General features: G+C 33.3%; 2 protein-coding genes across 3 annotated transcripts; one reads left to right on the forward strand and one right to left on the reverse strand.

Annotated features, from left to right (window-relative positions):
* Window positions 1-5,694: 5,694 nt before the first annotated feature.
* On the forward strand, window positions 5,695-9,608 carry LOC136201467 (uncharacterized). Of its 2 annotated transcripts, XM_065992136.1 has the most exons (7): window positions 5,695-5,854; window positions 5,931-5,985; window positions 6,056-6,138; window positions 6,275-6,422; window positions 7,325-7,441; window positions 7,546-7,752; window positions 9,208-9,608. In XM_065992136.1, exons 1-7 carry the CDS (start codon window positions 5,766-5,768, stop codon window positions 9,343-9,345), a joined length of 837 nt encoding a protein of 278 aa, XP_065848208.1. In that variant the 5' UTR covers window positions 5,695-5,765; the 3' UTR covers window positions 9,346-9,608. The 2 variants fall into 2 exon arrangements, with proteins under 2 accessions (XP_065848208.1, XP_065848207.1); XM_065992135.1 differs by having other exon boundaries at window positions 5,931-6,138.
* Window positions 9,609-11,009: 1,401 nt separating this feature from the next.
* On the reverse strand, window positions 11,010-13,648 carry LOC136201498 (uncharacterized). Its single transcript, XM_065992177.1, has 3 exons — window positions 13,325-13,648; window positions 13,060-13,174; window positions 11,010-11,231 (listed from the first exon to the last, which is right to left on the reverse strand). The coding sequence occupies exons 1-3, from the start codon at window positions 13,559-13,561 to the stop codon at window positions 11,158-11,160; spliced, it is 426 nt and encodes a 141-aa protein (XP_065848249.1). The 5' UTR covers window positions 13,562-13,648; the 3' UTR covers window positions 11,010-11,157.
* Window positions 13,649-14,897: the final 1,249 nt, after the last annotated feature.

Below are 14,897 nucleotides of genomic sequence, written 5' to 3' on the forward strand. Positions count from 1 at the left end.
TTTCCATCCCTAACACATAAAAATGGGTATTGGAGACTCCTCAATCCTAATGGAGCGAGAGACTTAATGGATATGGGTATTACCCACCTTATTAACAAACTTATATATTTTATCGGATCTTTTAATCCATTCGAATTATATGTGTGATTTATAATATCTTCTTTTATAACTTTTTATGATTTAGCAAGATTAGAAACAGTAAATCATATCTATATATCACTAGATATTACCATTTTCAAAAAAAAAATTACATTTATGAATTTTCGCCTAAAAATGACTCATCTCAAGTTTTCGATGGGCTCAGCCTAAAATCCACTAAGAAAAGAACTCCACCTAAAAGCATAAAAAACGACTTTTTAATAAATAAAATAAAAATAAAAAAACTTCTATATAGATTAATATATCTCAGGTGTCTCTGAAATTTTTGGACAAAGGTTGATTAGCTCTCTCAATTTATAGGTATTTCATTTAGGGCTGTAAACATGACAGGATGGGACGGGGCAGTTATTAAATTAACCCTATTAGTCTATCGGGGATTTCCTATTCCTGTCCCCGAATAACATATAGAAAATTTTTGGCTACAATTCTTGTCCCGCGAGAAATCCACATCACCGTGGAGATTTCCCATCTCCATTTAAGTTTTTTTTTTTTTACTTTTTTCCAAGATTGTCCTAATCAACTTTTTATTTTCATCAAAATACTTTTGGATTTGCTTAGTGGCTATGCTTATCGGTGGATATGAAGGCATCATCTGTAGTTGATGTTGTATATTATGATCCGTACTTTAGACAAAGCCTAAACCCTAAACCCTAAACCCCCAAACAGGCCCCATCCCCAATGGGACGGGTCTCCAATAAAGATGGAGAATTCCAAACTAATTGACAGCTCTAGTTTCATTAGCCTTCTAAATTTGCTTAAAGTGTCATGATTAAGTCTCTAAATCTATAAAAACCTCACAAAAACATACAAAATAAAAATTTAATTTGTTTTAAAGACTTAAAATCACGAATTAAGCCTTTACTTTTTAAATTTTGATTTTTTTATAGATTTAGGCAAATTGCAATGTAGGTCACTTTAAACCTATTCATGAGACAAATGGATTACTATAATCAAATTCAGGAGGCCAATAGGTCATTTTAAACAAATCCAGATGGTCAATAGATTATTTTAACCAAGTTGAGAGTGTTAAGAGCATCTCCAACTAGCGCTGTAATCGAGCCGAGCCGAGCCGAGCTGAGCTTTGGCCTATTCAAGCTCGGCTCGCTATAAAATTAACGAGCTCGAGCTCGAGCCCGAGCCGAGCCCGAGTCGAGCTTTGGCTTGCTCAACGAGCTTGAGCCGAGTTTCGAGCTTATTTCGAGCCCAAAATCCTCTTTTGGACTTCGTTCATTGAGAAAATTATCTAACCATGAATTGTTTGTGAGTAAATTGTTAATTATATTTGTGAAGTTTGCTCACAAATAACTCTTTAATTGTGTACATAAACAAGCAAAGTTCGTGAATAAATAAACAAGATGCTTACAAATAGTTCGTATAGTACTCATTTATTATGTTTATGAATAAACTCATCTAATAGCAAATGAAATAATATTAAGTTTAGATATTTTTAAACTAACACAAAACTATATAGTTTTCTACAAAACTAAAATTTGTTCATATATGTTCTAATCGAGCCTGCTCGCGAGCTTTCGAGCCGAGTTTTGGTCTGCTCAAGCTCGGCTCGTTTACAAACCGAGCCAGTAAATCGTGTTCACGAGTGGCTCGTTTACAAATCGAGCTCAGTCGAGCCGAGCTTTTATCGAGCCGATCACCGAGCCGCTCGGCTCATTTACAGCCCTATCTCCAACGGCCTCTTAAGTTGGCTCTTAAGTTAAAATTTAAGGAGAAAGAATGAAAAATCAGCTCCAACAACCTTTTAGTGGCTCCTCAAATCACTAAGAGCATCTTCATCATCTCTATTAATAGATAGACTCTCACCACCTCTTAGTGCCTCTTGATTCATTTTTTATTAATAATTTATTATTGAGGAGTCTCTCTCCCCACACTATTGGTAAATATAACAACAATTAATAATTTTAATGATAAAATAATAAATAATGAGTGAATATAAAAAGTATGGTTGGAGATGATATGTCTTAGTCACTCTTTTTTTTTTTTAATAAAACATAACTTATTATTATCTTAAATCAGAAGATAAAACATCAAGAATAAACGATGATGGACAAGCCCACTCACCACGAACAGAACTAGAAGTAACAGCCTTAGCAAGACTATGAGCTGCTAAATTCGCTGATTGTTTCACAAAAGAGTCTCGTAATAAATCACAACACTCACAAATAACATCAGATAAATATGATAATCGAATGTTTTGATGTTGAATATCACGAACCACCGTCAAACAATCAAATTGAAATTCGACGTATCCTAGATTGAAATCCTTAACCCATAATAACACTTTGCGGATCGCTATAACCTCTTGTAGATGCTCTAATAAGATACTATGATCAATCTTTTTGGACAAATTGAGATCGCTATTGATATAGTACTATTGAAGAATTGAATGGGCCGGAAAGAGAGGGAAGTGGGCCTAATAAGAAGAACCAAAACCCTACACAGTATCCAAGTTAGAGATTAAAACGCAAATCATATCCTATATATTGATGTTGGAAAGTATAGAATTAATATTGCGCAACGATCAACGAGAAGAAGAAGAAGAAATAAAGAAAAGAAAAAAACATGTATCTCTGAAAGATGTTAGCTAACCGATCTTTAATTTTAATTTGCAGCACCAAACTGCATGTTAATATTAGCTGACATCTTTCACCGATACATCTTTTATTCACTTTTCAGATTCTGATATCTCCACTTTTAAACCAAACCAAGGTTAGTTTTGAAATTCAAAGATGATCTTCATTCTTTCTTTTTCTTTTCCTTTTTCACTTTCATTATTTTATTGAAATTAATTTCTTTTTCTTTTTCTTCTTCTCTTCAATGTTCAGCAATTTAATTTCTTCTTTTTTCTGCATTTTTTATTGTTTTACTTTACTTTTCTGCGCTTTTCTTCATTATTCTGCATTTTTTCAGCGTTATTGTTCTTATTTTCGACGTTCTTTTTATTTTTATTCATTTTTTAAATGATATTTTGTGATTTTTCTACGATTTTCTGTGTTTTTCCATTGATGAAACTTTTTTCAAACATTTTAGCGCTAATTGGTATATCATATTTGAATTATTATGTTTATGTACCTGGTTGTATTTTAATTGGTTTAGATTATACTTTTGTTCAATTTTCAAATATCCGGATATTATTATATTTTATTTCTTCTTTCAAATAAAAGAAAATGGTTAAAGAAGAAAGAGATGGGGGAATCTAGTAAAATTATGAGATATATGTAAATAAAACATGCATCTAATGTAATTTTCACGTAAAACCCCGAAAAATAGTTTCACAGTTTTTTTTATAAAAGTTCAAATGGGCACAGAATCGATCAAAACAACGAGATATATTAAATATATATATTAAATGTAATTAAAATCAAAGTATAAATATTTATCGCAATTAAAAAAAAGTTAAGATACAATGTCAAAATAAAATGTTTCAGAAATATTTCACAGCGGTTTCACAAGATTTCCCACAACTATAGTTAGACCTGACAATTTTGTATTCGAGTCGTGTCATTTTTGTGTTCGCGTTGAAAAGAATAAACCCAAACTCAATCCAAAAAAATTCATGTCATAATCGTGTTAATATGTTTGATTTAGGATCGATTTCGTATCGTGTTTTCGGGTTACTTGTAATTTTGTTATGCATAATAATAACTTTTAAAAATATAAAAAGATATGGTACTTTTTTTAATATGTCATTTTTATATTAGTATGCTAATACTAACCATCGAAAAGTCTGCTAATATCAAGGATTCATGTAATGTGTTTATAATAATTTAGGAGGTTCGAATCATATTTGTAAGTAATAATTATAATTTTATTATTTTTATTAATAAAATGACATATAAAAATACGATAGAATATAATAATAATTTTAAATATTCATGTCATTTTGGTTAGCATGTCAACTCTAACCCAACCCAAAAATTTCGGTGTCAATTTCGTATCAACCCAAAAATGATATTACCTACTAAGCTAAACTCAAACACTAAAATTACATATCGATTTTGTGTTGTGTAATCGGATCGTGTGAACTTTTACCCTCTCTAACTATAGTTGAGGGAGTACACTTATCATAGGACACATCATTGAATCACTTCTCATGTAAAGGAGGTGTCTGATACTAATTTTTGTTATTTTAGAAATACAAAACTAGAAAAGGTTGTATTTTAAATGAATAGAATGAATGTGTTTGGTACTCTGGGTTGTGGTTTTGGGGAAATTATTAGGAGCATCCGGTTCTCCGTGTCAAATGTATGATTTTCCATATATATTTTGCTATATGTAATATGGATCCGCGCATATTATAAGAGGGTGAATTATCTTAAATATTAAGTGGGCCACAATACATATGTCCAAATATAAATTGAGTGTCCGTCAAGTAACGTGGAAGACCCGGTACTTAATATAAAAACGTGTAGTTTTGCTTGTTGTTGGAGTTTGTTTTTCTTAAACATGCAAAATGAAGATAAAAACACGACCAAAGCGTATTTTACGGGAATGTAACTTTTTTTTTTTTTTGTGATGACAAGAATGTAACTTCGATGTTTGTTTGCTGAAAAATATTGTGCATGAAAATATTTTTTGTGATGACAGGAATGTAACTTTGATGTATTGTACCTGTGGGTACCCGCACTATCTGATCCTAATGGAACTATCCGTATCTTGTATAAAAGAGTATGAAATGGGTATGGGATCAAAAATATTACCCATGATGTATGAGAATACCCCCAGAATATCCGGTAGATATTTGATGGGTAATGGGTACCCAATACCAGTCCATAACCCATCATAATTTATTTATATATTAGAAAAATATTACTATCCGACATTCCACATTCCCATCGGAATGGAAACCCTGATAAGAATGGAGAATCCTCGCGGTTTATGTCCCTATGTTTCAATTATGATTATTAATAATAATAATAACACGCTCATTTTGTTTTCAAATTAAAGTTTCAAAGTCAATTAGCACCTTAAACTATCAAAATCATTAATTAGGTCCATGAACTAAATAAAAATCATCAATTAAGTCCCTATCCTATTCTATTATCAGAAAATGTGATTATTAAACATAGATTATAATAATCTCTGTATTGGTTTAAAATGAGTTTGGAGGAAAAAGTTTGAAACTATTCAACCGAATGATTTCGATGAGGTTTTAATTGATATTTTTGTTTAAAATGAAAAATCAATTGATAATTTTTACGTAGTTTAGGAATTTCATGATTTTGATAGTTTGAGATATTCAATTGCATTCACATGGATCCGAATGACCACGTAAATTTGGTCATTCACCGTTAGATCTAGGCGGATTAAAATCGTAAGATGGAGATTCAAAATATCCTAAAGTTTATATTTAATCCGTCTAAATCTAATAGTGAATTACCAAATTTACGTGGTCATTAGAGTCTATGTGAATGTAACTAATGAAATACTAATTGATTTTGAAGCTTTAGTTTGGTTGGAGGAGCTAAATTGGTATGATGCCTAAAAAAACAATGTGTGCTTGCTTTTTCTTTATAGAGTTTTGGCTTTTAGCGCCAAAGAAATAAGAATTGAAGACCAAAAAAACCAAAGACGAAAACAAAAAATGAGCGATGGAACTGAAGCAGCATATGAATGGCATTAGCCACGATACCCATCTCTCTCCTTCTCTTCCAAATTTATTGCCATCATCAATTCACTGGTATCTTCCCTTTCCTTTCCTTTGATTATTTTGTTTTGCGTCTTTCACAGCTTCTTCTCACTGTAATTTCTGTTAGTTGCCGCTTCAAACCTTGGATTAACACCAAGATTTCCATTAGGAAGCATTTTGAGGTACTCTACGCCTCCCTCCCTCCTTCCCTTCTCAGCTACTCTTGTTTTCAGTCTTTTGATTTTATCACAGCTATGGAGATTTCATATTCTGCAAATGTTAAAGCCGTATATTCAAAACCCCAACCAGCATCATTCAGCTCATGCGATCAAAAGGTACAATCCGATCTTGATTTCTGGGTCTTTATATGATTATATCTGTATGCTGCAATTTCCTTGATTGAGTTTTGAAAAATCATTCAATTTAGTAATAACTTGAATTCAATTTACTTTTTCACCTTTGGTGGCTCAGGGCTCAGACTTTGAATTCAATTTTAAGGCAGTATGGAGTGTCTATTGATTTGATTGCAGCTGGTAATAAAAATACAATGGATGTTGATTTTCTTCTTAAATATCAGCTCCTCGGCAGTCTTACTTTTGCCCCGGCAGCCAATCAATTGGTAAGTTGAATGTCATAATCCATTTGGGAACTTTAATTTTGGGCTTAATACATCCTTACTATGTTGCAGGGACACTTCACTTCTCTTCTCTTTTAGTAGCATTCGTGTCTCTATCCGTGTCCGTTTCCTTTTTTTTTAACGCTGTTTTCTGAAGGTTATGTTTTAGAAATAGGTTTCCATGGCCGTATCCGTGCAACATAGCATCGTTAGCTCCTTGTACTTGTACAAAAAAGTCTGACCCTATATTTTGGAAACACCCTAGTTATTCCTGAACTTGCTTACTGCGACGTATGGACTCCCTCAACTTTCTTAAAGTGACATGTTGACTCCTTGAACTTGTTTATAGTAATCTATTTGCTTTCTAAACTTGTTTAAAGTGATATGCACTTACACTTGTTGAAAATCTCATTGCTCTGTCGCGTGACTTAAAGGGGTTAATAGATCATTTTAAGCAAGTTCAGGAAGTAAATAGGACGTTTCTAAAATATAGAGGGCTTTTATGAACAATTATAAGGCTAGGAAATGAATGTATGAGGCCTTAATCCTGTTACAACTGCCATATATCTTATGGTTGCTCTCTTATAAGTCTTCTGAATGATTTAGTTTTCATATCATTTATCTCAGTTGGTTTTCTTTTCTTTGTTTGAAAGTGTCACTAGGTATTGTAGCTATGTTGCACGGAAACGGATACCGGGAAACGTTATTTCTAAGAAAATTTAGCTAGGAAACGGAAGAGAAACGGAAATGGACATGAAACGTGGAAACGCTAATGAAGAAGAGTTTCCTTGCAACATAGCTTTCTAGTGAAGGACTTACTTTTTAAATACATAAGTTGAATGCTAATTATCAAAATTTGTTTCCAACTTTTGGCTTCTGATGACACTTATAATATGTGCTTACAGATCAAGAGAAGTAACTTTTCTAGTGTTCATCAAGTAGGACTTGTTGGGTCTTCATTTGATAGGAACTCAGAAGAAAAACCTTTGAGGATCTTAACTACTACCCATGGTTTTCCTCATGTAAGACATGTTTGAAAACACTGAGCATTCATATATTCTGACTGCTTTTATCTTAAATATGAATCAATAGCGGTAATCTGAACCGAAATTTTCATCTTTATCAGGCTAAATCCAGTGGTTATTTCCTAGTTCTGGTTCCTCTTATTGCATTCTGCATCACATGCCTAGTTGGTGCCTTCTGCACAAGAGTACAAAAAGACAACGAAAGCCATGCTTTCGATGAATCAAGGAAACATAAGGGTCAGCCAAAGAGTACGAGATGGAAACACGCTTTAAGTTACAATAGTGAAACAGATAATACTGTTTCTGAGGTAACCTTTTCTATCGGGTAAATTACATACATGGTGTACAACCTTTACCCCAAATCACACTTTGGTGTACAACCAAAATTTTGTCACACTAAACTGTACAACCTTTTAGTGACCTCCCACTAAAGTGTACATCCGGTAATTTTGACCGGTCAACGCGCCACCTCATCACTTTTAATCTCCTAACAAATAAAAGTGGATCTCATCTAATGTTAAATGACTAATTTACCCTTAGTTATATTTTCTTTTGTTTTTTTATTTTTCTTTCCTATTAATTCCATATTTTCTCTCCCCTAAATTCTCTTTCCTATCTCTCTCTTCCTCCGCCTCTTACATCGTGTTCTCCACTTCTGTCTCTGCCTCATCGTCTTCTCGTCTAACAAAAAAAACAAGCAAAATCGTAGAATAAAACACAAATTGACCCATAATTACCAGTTTCAATGGGTCTTTAATTAGATGCATTTCCAGTTTTTCGTCAATGAGAAAATTGATTTCTCTTCCAAAAAAAATTTGTTTGCTCTTCTCAATCTTAATTTCTCGGATTGCATGTGTTTTTTCAAGCAAATAAAATCTACCTCTGATTCCTACCTTTTCATCATGCAAATAAAATCAATCAAGCAAACAAAATCCACCTCTGATCCCCCATTTCATCATGCTGCACTCCCCATCCTTCAGTTTTTCGTGTAATCATTAGCTCATCCTCAGGGCTCCTTCCGTTAGCTCCAGCTCATAACCCAATTGCAAGATTCAATTTTATCAACTCAATCCAATTTCTCAGACAATCAAAATTCTTTCCATTTATATGAGAAACCCAATTTGCAATCTCAACTCAACCACAATTTTAGTGTTGCAGCTTGCTTTTATCCATGCCCAATTTCAACTCAACCAAATTTTAGTGTGTTTATTGTGAGATTCTGTTTGATTGAAGAATTGGGGAGTATAGTGTTTAGTTTATCAATTGATATAGAGAGAGTTGAGACAGAAATCTGAAACAGATGGCGATGGAGGAGACCGAATTAGATGGTGGTGGCGACGGCGAACAAACCCAGAGGAGATGGTGGTGACGGCGTCAAACAAGCCCTGAGTATATGATGATGGTGAGAATGAAAGAGGGAGGAAAGATGGTGTGTTGTTTGGTTGAAAGAGGAAGATAGATGGTATTTTAGTAATTTTATAAAGTTTAAGGCTATATTAGTAATTCCATAAAGGTGGGTCCCATTTTTTTTAATTCTACAACTGAAAAATTCTGACGTGGCATAGTTGACCAGCTGTACACAAAAACCGGCTGTAAAGGTTGTACACTACGTATGTAATTTACCCCTTTTCTATCTGCTTTCAGTTTCATATTGATATGATATTCCTCTAAGTTACATAAGATGTTTTTCGCCTTATTTGAAATGATTGTTCCGATACTTCTCAAATGGTTGTAGATTTGCTATAATGAACTATGTTTTGCAGAGTGGTCCAGAAGATGAAGATGAAAATGTATTTGAAGATGCATACAGCAAAGTTGAAAATGACTATCAAAAGTTTCTATCGGAATGCGGTATTAGCGAATGCGGGTACCAGCACCGGCGAGGAGGCATTCATCAATGAGAAGGTGTATTCTGCCTGTTAACAGAAGTGAATACCATTTTATTTTATTGTACAGTGCATCCATTTGTATAGTGCTACTATTCTTTTTGGCTTTGCATTTTTCTCTCATGGTAGTGAGATATTAGGATCATTTTTATGAATGTAAAGATTTTATCAGTGTTGTAATTGAAGACTTGCAGTATGAACTTTGATCTAGAACAGCTTGATGATAAAAATATGTCATCTAATTGGTAGAAATTGTTCATATCACTCTTGAATTTCTATTTTTTTCTCTTCATCTTAACTCCAATAGCACCGTGACATCATTGAAAATGTAATGATCTAATTCGGAGTGCATGGCGTGGGGATAGAAAATAATGACATATTCAGAATTAAGTTTGATAATCTGATTTAGTTGTAATTTTTGTAGTTAATCATGATATTAATGTAGGAAACCCATTATAAAATTACAATTAAATCATATTACAAAATATATTATTTTCTATATATCACAAATAAAATATGATTTTATGTCCAAAATTTATAAATTTTAGACCTCAATTCATAAATCCTAAACCCTAAAAAATATATCTTCGACCCTTAATTCATGAAAAACAATGATTTTCTGTGTAAATTTCTCTTTATATTGGGTTCAGATCGGGTTGGACCAAATTAAAAAAAAATACAGGGAAAAGAACACACCAATGGTCAAATCTTATTTTGAATTTTATCATTAGGAAAATTATCAATAACTAATTATTTTGAAGGGAATTTAAAGATGGTGACTACCTATTTGATATATACAAATAAAAATTATCAATTATCAATTTGATTAAAGCCAAAATATTATTATTAAAAAACCCTTATAAAAACTCATTCCCATATCCAACTCGACCGTTCGGCTAATATTTATTAATGTCTTTTTTACTTTGTTGTTCAAATAGCTCGAATTCCAGCGATAAATAATGCAGCAGAGAAATTAAAAACAGAAAAGCACAATTCTCCAACACCTTCTTTAGAATTAATAATTTATCATCTAGCTTTTAAATTCCATTATACCATTACCACGGCCGGATCCGACCAGCCAAGTTTGGGCTTTTGGACAAATCGTTAACCCAACCCATTTCATGTGCAGGCATCTACGGACTTGATCAAGCTGAACTTAATGTCAATTAAGCATAGGGAAAATTACACAGAAATTCATTTTTGAGAAACTATTTACAATTATGTCAAGTCATAATTTTGGATTATATCAAACTAATAAAATCAGTACTTTTAATATATTTTAAGGATTGAAATTTATAAATTAGGAGTCTAGAATGTATTTTCTAAAGTTTATGATTCATGAATTGAAGTCTAGAATTTTTAAATTAGGGTGTAAAATCATAATATATAGAAGATAATGATACATTAAGAATTAAGATTGGTGATACGATTTAGTTGTAATTTTGTACTTAAGTATGATATTCATGTAATTGACCCGCAAGCATATCCAAGTTAAACCCACAATTTGGCTTGGACGGATCCATAAACAAGTCTAATTTGGTGACATTAAATAAAGCAGTAACAATAAAACATGCAGGAATATGGATTATGTTATGTACGGATTTAAGAAGTGATCCTACTGCAACATGAATTCTTTCCATTCTGCATAATAAAAGTACATTTTCTCCTTGAAGAAGTGCTAAATCTGAATAATTACCCAAGAATTTTAATTATGGCTGAAGTTCAGATCTTAAGGGGAAAATATATTTGTCACAATTCAACAATATTCTTCACATGATACAGTCAAGAATTACAATATCAAAGGGAAAAAGGAATGAATGCTCTTTATCAACGAACTCTTCGAGCTTTTTCTTCCTGTCCTAAGCCGAGTGATTTCTGCGCATTTGCAATACCTTCAGGATCTGTAATAAATCAAATACAGCTGCTCAGAATATAAAACATTTGACAAAAAGATAACAGCATATATCTTGAAGTAAAAGTCATGCCATGAAAATGTGAAAATCATGTAATTGAGAATTTCCATTTGACATTATTAGGCACATCAAGATGAACTTATTATGGTTCTTGCTCATTCAGCTATGGTATTTGCAGTATATCACTTAATCTGGCTAAGCTATGTTTCTTGCTCATTCAGCTATGCATTTGCTATATGTGTGTGGATGAAACAAAGTAAGAAAGAGAAGCATTTGTAACTTTTTGCTACTTTTACCCGAAAACGGATGGCAAGGTTAAAGAAAATCCTGATATGTCAAGATAAATTAACGGTACAAAAAAGCATCCATAGAAAAATTAACTTGCTCCATCAACAAATTCAAACACGCAGTTGAAACTAGTTTCTATCATAGATGCACTAAGCCACAAGGGGGTCCTAGAGCCTGCGCCGTGAGCCTAAGCAACACAAGGCCCATTAACAAAATAACTTATAAGACCATAAATGATAATATTTTTTTTTTTGATAGTTTGTCCGATTTCTCGGTTCGAGACTCGTCATGCACTTTTAGATGGATACTCTCCCAATTAAAGCTTTCTGCATACTAAACCGTGAAATATTCTTAATCATAAAGAACTTCTAACATGCAATAAACCCCATATTCTAAATCTAAACTTCAATAAATAATAATGAGTTAATAAGTTGATTGACTAACAGCCTATGTTGCACGGAAACTCTTCTTCATTAGCGTTTCCGCATTTCATGTCCATTCCATTTCCGTTTCATTTCCATTACCATTACCGTTTCCTAGCTAATTTTTCATAGAAATAACGTTTCACGGTTTCCGTTTCATTTCCCGTTTCCATGCAACATAGCTAATAGCTACTTCTCAGGCTGTCCTTGAAATTCTCTACACTTCACTTTCAAAAACAATTCTCTGGCGTTGCTTCTTTGATCACTCTATTATTTTTTATCTATGCAGTACGCTATTGCTCTGTTTCCCACTGCTTCTTTCTCTCCTCTTTTTCTATGTTGTAAGATTGCATCTCTTCAAATTCAAATGTATCTTCTTTTTTTATTTTATTTTGGATCCTGGATGTGTCTAATCCAACGGTGACTATTAAACTCTTTTAAAAAAACTAAAAAGGCACCTATGCCACCATGGTGTGCCTCTGATCACCGCCTAGGCGCACAAACGCCGAATGCCCCATAGTTACCGCACCCTCCATAGGGGAAGGGGAGCCTGGCGCCTTAGGCGCGCCATTAACAACTATAGTTTCTATTATTTCAGTATCACAGTATATCCTAAAACGTATAAGAGGTGATCATGCTAAATAGATTAGTCAATAACTTCAAAACACTCCACTAAAGCCCCAACAATTGCCCCAAAAAAGCCAGGGTAATGACACCTGATTCGGCTACTAAAATTGCATATAAAATTAAATCAGTACGCTGTTCAGATCTCCATTTTCCTCATCTAATACATCAGTGCACATTGATTTAGTAAAACTTGTGGCAAAACCATTCACAAAAGGTCTAGTTCACTACATTCATGACTAGGAAGGTTTGAAAACCATTCCAATTATTATGATCTGAACCACAGAACCTCCTGTTTAATTACTGAAAGAAGTTAAAGAATCTAACTCTAAGTGTAACATTTTACCAAAATACTTGGCAATTATCATTGTGTAGTAGAAAACATAAAATGCTATTATAAAAATAAGCATTACAATCAGAAAACTATTACAGAAGTGATCTCAGAAGCAGCACACTAAAAGCAAGGAGATGAAAAGACTTACCAAAGAACTGGGTAAAGATGCGGGTGAAAAAGCTCAAATTGCGAGAAACATTGTATGCCATGGCCGGTGGAAGAGGCTTAACAACGGTATCAATACTAAAAACTCTCTGAAGAAACTGATAATTTCACAAACAGTAAGACCAGTTAGTCATCTAGCACCAATTTCACATATAGAGACGCGATTGAAATTAATTAATTAGTCAGACACAGGAACGAAATCGGAATTCCAAATATCATCAATTCAATTGAATTCTAAGCTCAAAAACCTGAAAATTGCGCTGGAAACTGTAGCGAAGCTCAGGGTCAAGCTCGAGGGGATTATCTTCGTCATCGTCTTCGTCGGAGCGACGGTTTTTCTTCTTCTTGCCGGGGACGTGCATAGTGGAGGTGGAACCAGGGTTACTGGTAACTTTAAGCTTGGCGTCTTTGAACTTGTCGGCGTCGTCGTCGGCGTCGCCCCTCCATGGCGCTTTTGATAACAATTCTCTCTTCCCTTTTGCCATTTGGAGCTGATTTCTGGTATTTCCGTGGCTGCTCCGCCTGAAATGCCGACTACGGCATGGAGAGCAAGATAGATAAGGATGATGTACCCTGTGTTTGGCTGCTGGGATAAACTTGCTCTAGTTTTAGTTCACTCGCAATGTGGAATTGGGTAATCCTACTTGGCATAGTCATCGTTTGATCGCTCTACTCCAATTTTGGCATGTATTTGATCTTTTTATCCGGGCCTAATACGCTGTGTGAACTTCTCCATAAAAATAAATTAACTTTTTATATTTTGTATCCTAATAGTTTTTTTTTTTAATTTGATTATTTCGTAGCACGAATTCTCTAAACTTGTCCATAAAAATATTAGCTTTCTAAATTTTATAAGTGTCTCACCAACTCTTTGAATTTGTTTATTCTGTAACAACTAAATAAAAAAACTACTAAACCTAAAGTCTAAAAATACATATTCTTCTATTCGAGAGATAATTTTTCTCTTCTTCTATCTTTCAACCTATTATAAGAATTAGTATTGCAGGTTTGAGAGATCGAATGGATAAATATTGAGAGTTAATATTATGGTTTTTGTATTTAGTTGTTACGGAATACGAAAGTTTAGAAAGTTTGTGAGACACTTATAAAGTTCAAAGAGCTAATTTATTTTATGGACAAGTTTAGGGAGTTTGTGATACGAAATAATTAAGTTTAAGGAGCTGGTGAGACGTTTGTAAAGTTTAAAAAGTCAATCTACTTTTATGGACAAATTCGGGAGCTGGTGATGTATTAGGCCTTTTATTTGTCATTTTTTGAGAAAAAGTAAAAAATAAACTAAAAGTAAGAGCATCTCCAATGGTTGATGCCTATAATAACTTAATAAAAAGAAGTTTCATTATACTCCATTGGAGATGCTCTAAGAATGTCTCGCTATTAACGAATATTTTTTTTTTTTTTTTCTAAAAAAAATTGATCTAATTACTGACCTCTGCGCTCATTGAATACCCTACAACTACAAGGTGGATAGTGGTTTCAATTTGGCATCAGTAACTCATCATACAATATTTTCAACCTTGTGCAATACCAAACTTATGGCAATATGCTATTGCGCAACGTAATCAATGAATACCTTGTTTATTTCTCATTAAGAAAAAGTCAAAAGGATTACAAGCATAAATAGTAAGGCTCACTAGGCCAACTAAGAGAAAAGGTGTTGATTATAGTTAAGGAAAAATAATAGAAAAGAGATAGAAATGGTGAGGTGGCAATATGCTATTGCGCAACGTAATCATGTGTTGTGATTGGTGAATGAGATGATCGAGTGAGGTGAGGTGTAGGATGATATGTTATCGTTGTAGA

This window comes from Euphorbia lathyris, chromosome 7, assembly GCF_963576675.1.
Source record: "Euphorbia lathyris chromosome 7, ddEupLath1.1, whole genome shotgun sequence".
Lineage (NCBI taxonomy): Eukaryota > Viridiplantae > Streptophyta > Magnoliopsida > Malpighiales > Euphorbiaceae > Euphorbia > Euphorbia lathyris.

Excerpts from the sequence above, each read along its gene's own strand:
- LOC136201467 (XM_065992135.1), top strand. The coding sequence starts at position 5,788 with ATGGCATTAGCCACGATACCCATCTCTCTCCTTCTCTTCCAAATTTAT. Across the intron at positions 6,139-6,274 it reads TCAGCTCATGCGATCAAAAG|GGCTCAGACTTTGAATTCAA; the intron begins GTACAATCCGAT and ends TTGGTGGCTCAG. Across the intron at positions 6,423-7,324 it reads CCCCGGCAGCCAATCAATTG|ATCAAGAGAAGTAACTTTTC; the intron begins GTAAGTTGAATG and ends ATGTGCTTACAG.
- LOC136201498 (XM_065992177.1), bottom strand. The coding sequence starts at position 13,561 with ATGGCAAAAGGGAAGAGAGAATTGTTATCAAAAGCGCCATGGAGGGGC. Across the intron at positions 13,175-13,324 it reads GTTTCCAGCGCAATTTTCAG|TTTCTTCAGAGAGTTTTTAG; the intron begins GTTTTTGAGCTT and ends TGAAATTATCAG. Across the intron at positions 11,232-13,059 it reads CATCTTTACCCAGTTCTTTG|ATCCTGAAGGTATTGCAAAT; the intron begins GTAAGTCTTTTC and ends GATTTATTACAG.